We start from the raw sequence: 8,058 nt of genomic DNA, 5'->3' as shown, positions 1-8,058 counted from the left end.
ATGTATACCCCAGTTTTCAAATATTAAGCTTCAGTTTTCGAAGACGATAGCATTACTGTACTCTTGGGAAAAAATCCAAAAGAACAGTAAGGACAAGTATGAATATGAAAAAAATTAAAAGATGTATGAATAAATATACTTCTGTGTAACTTTTCTCCTTTCCATATAGAATGCATTATGTAAACCTTCCAGCATAACATTAAAGGAAGTGACAAGTGGAAGAATGGCAATATTTTCTTTAATGAAGAAAATATGATTTGTAATCTTGAAAGAGTAACTTTTTTATCCAGTCTGAAGGACTAAACCCAAGCTTTATACAGATTCATAGCCAACCTCTCAGATTTTTCATGTACAACCAAATATTTCAGGCAGCACATTTAATGTAGGAGTTTTCACTGGTTTTGATTTTAGAGACTCACGTTTACATTCAAACTTTAAAGAATAAAAAGACACAAAGCTTACAGATCAAGGAACTTGCTACCCTCTGTACCAACAATGAAACACTCTTACTGCTTTCCCTCTGTATAGTACAAAACCAAGATGCTAGAAAGGATTACGTAATTAACTTGGTTGCTTTTCCATTCCATGAACCCAACGCTCAACAGCAAGATACGAGTTTTGAGAGGCATTTTATTTAGACAACTGAAAACAGTTAAACGTTCAGAAGCAGCATACAATGAAACAAAACCCAAACCAAATACTTTTAGTACATAATCCCTTCTTTTCAACTAAAGCCAAATTTTCCAACTTTCAAGAAAAAAAAATGGGTAAAAGCCATTGTATCTCTTCTCCATAATAAAGAAAACACACTACAATGAGTCTAATGGAAATTGGAGAGACTGGATCTTGGCTTGCACGTCTTTGAAAAGACAGTAGGCAGTTATGCTAAAAAGATAGCAAAACTCTACTTGTTTTTTTTTTTTTGGATACTCAGTTCTCTTACAGACCACACCCAGCCAGTTCCACCGCATTCTCATCAATTACTGCCCATCTTTGCCTTATGCAGAGAGCGCACTCTGGAAGGCTGCTGTTTATCACTGTTCACTTGATGTAGTCTTGTATGTCCATATGCTGCGTAACAGTCACGATAATCAGGCCTTAACTTCAGGAGTTGAGCTGTACACTGAATCTGAGTTTTCAGAGGCAAGATCTTCTGCAATTAAGTAAGAAGGGTATTATTTAACTTCAACTTAGATATATAAACCAAAGAAATGTTGCAGGGATTGCTTAAAGACCAGTTCAGTTTGTTTTTCCATTTAACCTGATCCAGTTATTCTGCCTCATCTGTTCAGTCTGCACAGCTCTAGTCACTAGTCTGACACTTACCACGGTCATTTTCAGGAAAATGCACTCAAAGATCTTTTGAGAAGAGTGAAAAATGCCAGAAGGCACTTAGGGAAAACTACCTCTTCCGTACTAAAGAATGCTACCATTTTGACTGATCTTTTAACACTTAGCCGAGTTGAAGCTGGCAGTTCAGTGCATTACCTATTTCCTCCTCTGCAGTTCCTGGAAGGGTGGTCCTTGCTTTTGCTGCTTCTGCATTCTCCTCTTCTGTAGAGAGGAGGGAGAAAAAACAGTCAATACCTTCACAGTTCCACCCCCCACCTTAATGAAGAAAAAAAAAAATTCCATTTAATTTAGTGTTGAAGAGGAAGAGTTGGGTAAGCAATCCATTGCAAACTCACTTGCAGTTTTCTAGACATTGCTCCCGCCCCAGGTTTAGAGAACCAAAGTACAATATAAAATAAAACTATCATCCGCACTTCTTTCTAGAGATTCTTATATCTTTAAGATTTATAAAAGTAGTATTTCTTATTTCTTGCTCTGTAACATAAACATAAATCAGACTACTTGCTTAACTATCCACAAAGTATCTATATTCAATAAGCTTACAGGTTTGAAGTTAATTGCTTAAATGACAGCTACAAAAGTAAATCCTTAAATCTAACAGACTTGAGTGGATAGAGACCCTCAGAAGACAGTACAGTTACTGTATGAAATTCAGATGACGTTTACCACTTATGATAGATATTACTTAAAAAGTGCACCCGAAGCAGCCAAGTTTCACCAGGAACAAGCACACACTTACCAGGAACTACACACTTCCAAAGACCATAGGTTTTCCCTACTGTTGTCTGCCACAGCCTTAGTGTACCATCCTCAGAGCCACTTGCATATAACTCTCCATCAGGGCTAAATCTCACACAGTGAATTGGACCAAAGTGTCCTTTGTAAGATTCTGTAAGAGAACATATCAAGACCATTAATTTCAAATTTCCGTCAACAAACTGAAATTAATTAGTAAAAACTGATCAGAAGAGGGGGGAAAAAAAAAAACTGATATTTCAAATTTCCGTCAACAAACTGAAATTAATTAGTAAAAACTGATCAGAAGAGGGGGAAAAAAAATACTGATGGGAGGCACTTTCTCAGTATTTAACTTCTGACACAAAACGAAACTTCTATTAATTGGTATCTCAGCCATCTCTAATTTCGGTAACATATTAAATGTTCTATTAACTGCAAGAAAATAGGCACTTAATTATTCTAGGCAAAACTACAAAGCAAGCCAGTAGCATGGAGTACACATGCTCTGTTCCTTCAGCCATGCCCTCTACATACCTAAGTTTAAAACAAGGACGGGATCAACTGACAAAATTAGAAATACACTTTTTTGAAATATATTTGGCCAACGTTAACAAGAACACAAACATGTAACAATTTTCATAAAAGCAAGTAGCTGCAACTCATTAGACATTTAATGAATGCTACAGTATGACACTTAAGTTAACATATAGCTTGGTATTGCAGCAATACAGAATGAATTAATTTTTTTTTTAAATAGGTACAAAGAGCTGTTTAATGGAGAATTTAATTAGTTCCAGAAGAATAACATTAGGTATACTGAAATAAATGCTTAACTGATAACATACCTTTTTATCCTCTTGCACAGCATGCTGTGCTAAGACCTTATTTGAGTACAACAGTTTCATTTATTAGTCATTATGTCACTAATCTAATACCCATTTCAGAACTCATTTTTTATTATAGAAGACAAACATACCTAATTCTTCTCCTGTATTATAGTCATATTTATAGAGTTTAAAATCTTCACCACCTGCAACCAAACATTCTTTCGCAGGGTGAAGTGATGCCGAATTGATTGTAGCAGGTGCTTCAAATGATTTAATCTGCTCTAGGCTGCGGGAGAAAAGTTTGTTAACAAAGTTCATTAAAAAAAAATCCTGAGAGCAAAGAAACTGTGATTCTACAAATCACAACTGCTTTTAAGAAAAACAGAAGACACCCATGCACAGTTGCTGAAACGAGTTTTAATACTTGCAAGTCACGCTCATCAGGTTAGAAACGAGTTCAGGATAAACAAAACAAAAGGCTCACACATTCAGAACAACTTTCTGGAATATGCGTAAGCGTGTAACTTGCTTTCTTAAGATATCATATAGATGTATAAATAACTAGTTCTCTGAAAAGCACTGAACTGAACCCTGGCTGAAACTTATTGAACCACAATCACAATCAGTGTGAAATACAAAAATGGTACCGAACCTTTACAGTCTAGCATCTTACAGACAGTTAGGGTTCACTATTTTAGAAAAGGGTAGTTGCTTCACACTCTGCCTCTGACAAGATGGCAAGCAAAGATGTCTACTGACACCAGTTCCGACAACTTGGTGATTTTGGCCTCGTAGTCAGTTTTTACCCACGACCAAGCCCATTACTCAACCTGTGAAAATTCTGTGTTTTGGACTTACGTTTCTGCACTATGAAAAGCAATAGTCTTCCCATAGGTTATCACAAGTATCTGTCCTTCTGGAACATACTCCATGCTGCTCACTGACATTGCAACATTTAGTGCCTTCACTTCGGTCATGGTACTCCGGTCCCAGAGGCTTAAGGGGGGCGGGAGGAGGAAAAGACGACTCTCAGATTACTTCAGCAAATCAAACAATTTTCACCTCCCATCCATGGCAAGATTTGGATCAAAAAAGCCACCTAACAATGAATGTGGTTTGATTCTACAGGTACTTCAGATTTTCAGCAGCATCCTGATCTTAAAACTTTGCCTAGGTGAGAATGAAGACATGCTTACTTTAAAATACTGCTACTTTTGAAGCTTAATGCAACAACATTAAATGGTACACAGACCATTTAACTACTCAAGGATTCTCGTAGAGATTAAAAACTTTGTTATAAGTCTCCTGAGCAACAGAGCTTTCTAGAAGCAAGGCTTGAAGATTTCATTCTGCCTTTATACCTCACAAGGCAAAGAGGTACTAATGCCAATTTATCTTAAATGAATCTCTATTCTTTGTATAATCTATTTTTCTATCTAGGGGTGCAAGAGCTATCTAAACAGGAAAGAAATGAAATTGTTTTGCTAAGACAAGTAAGAATCTTTGTTCATTAGCTGACTGCTGCATTTCTATCTCTACAATTCAGAGAAAAATAAACAAGACCAGGCTCTTGCCTATCTTGAACACCAAGAAACTGAAAAGAACTGTAGCTGAAAAGGAAACTACAGGGAAATTGCACCAGTGACTTCACCCTCCCATCCTTCCTTCCACAAAGCAGAAAAGACCATTCTATTTCTCTCTCCTTTGTGCCATAAATATAAGAATGGCGAGACCGCTAGGCATGAGATGACACTGGTCGTATCAGCCAGGAAGCTGAGGAAGCAGTAAGGCACATCACCCATCTTTTCTGGACAGGGTAGTTTGAGGAAGGGTCTTTGTCAATTCATCTCCCCAGCAGCCAGGTTTGTCTGGGTTTCAGCACATCTCCTACCAATTGGGCATAAAGTAAACAAAACACTTAACTGTAACTGGATGAGCCACCTTATAAAAACAGTAAAGCCTACTCAACTTATCAGCATGGCAGAGAAAGAGGGCTATGTCTATCAACAGTGCACTGTTTCCAGATACTCTTCCTAGTCATTTATCCCAGTCCCTGGCTAGTCCGTGCCTTGTGCATCTTTCAAGGCTGGACTGCAGAAGAAAAGGCAGCAATACCTCAGCACAATGTGTATGCACAAGACCTCATCCATAAATTCACCTTCTCTAGGATTATGAAAGGCATAAACTTATTCTGCTATGCAGTTCTCAAAGAGCACCTCTTCTTATCAGGGAGGACATATTTATGGGGTAAATTAGAATTATTACAAAAGCTATGTCTCTAACAGCAGAAGAGAACTGTATTATGCATGCAGCTATAATAATCTAGGATCAAATAACCTTTGTTACTTATATCCTTTACCAAAAACCATAACTATCTTCTCACATAGATTATGACAATAAATAAAAGCAAGCTTCTTAGGAAACTGAAAGTTACTTTTTCTTACCGGACAGTTTTATCATCAGCTGAAAGAATCTGTTTGTCATCACTGCTCCATAAAGCCTTTTTAATGCCAGAAGTATGTCCACTGACAACGTCAGGTTCTTAAAATAAAGCCAAATATTTTAATATATGTAAGAAAATGAAATAATGCCACGCAGCAGTTTGGGAGCTTTCTTAAACTATATGGATTTCCGTTTACCAGAAACTGTAAAATTACTTCAAGCACTTATGACTTTATTTGTAGATCTTACTCCAGAAACAGGATAAATATAAACTGAGTATCTGATTGCCTAAATTTAAAAAGCTTCACTAGTTTAACATCAAGGTTCTCTAGCTTCACATCAGTCATCAGCAGTTCAGTATCAACATGAATTTAAACACACTTAAATATGTGGAGTCTTTTTTCTTTCAGATGACTAAATTTTAATTAATTAGACCTATTTCTAATGAGTCTGCGTTGAACTGAAACATGCTCTCCTTGAAGTCCATTATAGATAAACTCCTGAAACATGCTCTCCTTGAAGTCCATTATAAACTCGAATTCACTTGTAAAAGCATAAACTTAAAACATACAGATTATCTTACTCTAGCTCTTAATTTCAGAAATTTTATGAATCACAAAAGACAAAGTTGAGGATTGTTATACAAATGTAGTGTCTATAACCTTTTGCTACTTTCTGTTATTTAACTCCAAAAAACAAGAATCAGTTCTAAAAGTAGACTCACCTGCTTCTGGCTTGCTCAAGTCGTAGATACGCAACAGCTTATCTTGTCCACCTGTTAACAGATAATTGCTATCCTGAAACAGAAGTTATAAAGGGTCAACTCTATTTCGAATCAAAATACCAGCCTTCATCCGTGAGTCTTAAAAAAACCCGGTTCTTTCTCTCAGACAGCCTCTAACGCACTTATTACATTTAAGTTACAATCTTAAAAGCTAGAATTGGTATGCTAGATTATTTGCCTGTTAAGATATACGCGTAAAAAGTAGAAAAGTAACTAATACCAAAACATACTCAAGAGCTTACTTCCCTGGTGAATCAGGTATAAAGGTGTCTCATACCTGTGTAAAATCCACACTTTTGACAATGTGTTTGTGAGCCAATGTGATCAGTTCATCGCCTGACACAGCATCCCACACTTTGCTAAATGTCAAGAGAAAACATTTATATTTTAGTAGCACCAGGACAAATCAACCTGAACAGTCAGATTAGGTTGCAAGCAATCTTTCTGGACGCCATCATAACATTTTATCACAAATGCTACGTTCCTGTAAGTTATAACCCGGTTAGTCAATGAGAATACTTTACATGCTTTTACTAAAGCCTTTTTTTTTTTTTATTATCCCACCATTTTCCTTTAGCCTCTTCTTCAGGATAACGCGGACTAATTAGCATTTTAATTTTAAGACAAAGGCAGTTCTTCTCTGCAACTTAATATTGAGATTGCCCTCTACTAACAGGATTCAACCTGCCAAATATGAATATATGCTGCAAACACCACAAACAACAAAAAACATCAAAGAAATAATTCACTAAAATTTTCACAAGAGTTTTCTCGTAATAAAAAGAGGATAATAACGCGGACTAATTAGCATTTTAATTTTAAGACAAAGGCAGTTCTTCTCTGCAACTTAATATTGAGATTGCCCTCTACTAACAGGATTCAACCTGCCAAATATGAATATATGCTGCAAACACCACAAACAACAAAAAACATCAAAGAAATAATTCACTAAAATTTTCACAAGAGTTTTCTCGTAATAAAAAGAGGATAACTGGTAGAAGCGAAATAAAAATCACTCTTTCAACTCTGCTATACCTACAGTGACAGAGATTAGAGCCACACAGAAGTGTTATTACCGGTATGGTAATTAAGTGTATTTATCAAGAAGCAATCCTAGCTGTTCATCTTGACGGAATTAACTGTAGCTGCTTTCAAGAACCTAAAAGTCTAGGTTTGAATTCGGCTGGCCATAAATAAGCTAACAATTACTACAGAAAAACAAATGAATCAGTAATTTACTGCAGCTGTATGTCACCAAAGAGCACTACAGACTTAAAGCAAAATGCAGACTTCAAAGACAGTTAATCACTTACGCTGTAAAATCTGCCGCTGCTGTAGCTGCTTTAGTGGCATCCGTGTTCAAAGTGGCACCCCAAACAGCGCCTTTATGACCTAGAAATGTGCCAATCCAGTCTCCTGTGTCGCCCTGACGCAGCATAGGCTTACCATCTTCACAAAAACAAAACCAATATTCAGGTAACATGATTAAAAAAAGGAAGCTGTTTTTAAAAAAAAAAAAGATTTCCTTGCACTAGCATGTGGAAATACCACATACTTTATGAAGCTTTTTTTGTAAAAGAGTTTAGCTGAAGAGCTTAAATACGCAGCTGTACTTGCTGGGTGCATCTAAAACTGTACAGACATTAAAATACCACTCCAAATGAGATAAAAGTTTTCTTCGGGTTTGTGTCAAGGTAGAAGGGCAATAGAAAGGAGCACGTCGTTTAGGTTTTATTTTTACTCAAATTTTCTTCAGGCAGAACAGGTTTGCTTTTTTTACTTTGGAACAATATTGTCAGACTAACAGTACCCCAAAATAAGTCTCGTGTTTGTAATCAGTTACGTTTAAAACACACACAGACATGTTGTAAAAATGAAACAGCCTTTCCTGTGATTATGTTTTCTGGGAGGCTA

General features: G+C 36.4%; 1 protein-coding gene across 1 annotated transcript; it reads right to left on the bottom strand.

The window, feature by feature from the left end:
* Positions 1-221: 221 nt before the first annotated feature.
* On the bottom strand, positions 222-7,614 carry STRAP (serine/threonine kinase receptor associated protein). The gene is made up of 9 exons (XM_009278988.2): positions 7,458-7,614; positions 6,422-6,503; positions 6,085-6,157; positions 5,363-5,459; positions 3,777-3,914; positions 3,068-3,204; positions 2,093-2,242; positions 1,489-1,554; positions 222-1,153 (listed from the first exon to the last, which is right to left on the bottom strand). Exons 1-9 carry the CDS (start codon positions 7,580-7,582, stop codon positions 1,092-1,094), a joined length of 930 nt encoding a protein of 309 aa, XP_009277263.1. The 5' UTR covers positions 7,583-7,614; the 3' UTR covers positions 222-1,091.
* Positions 7,615-8,058: the final 444 nt, after the last annotated feature.

Source organism: Aptenodytes forsteri, unplaced genomic scaffold, assembly GCF_000699145.1.
Source record: "Aptenodytes forsteri isolate BGI_AS27 unplaced genomic scaffold, ASM69914v1 Scaffold241, whole genome shotgun sequence".
In the NCBI taxonomy this organism is placed as follows: domain Eukaryota; kingdom Metazoa; phylum Chordata; class Aves; order Sphenisciformes; family Spheniscidae; genus Aptenodytes; species Aptenodytes forsteri.
Note: the sequence above shows the minus strand (reverse complement) of the source record. Positions and strands in the feature narration are given on the sequence as shown.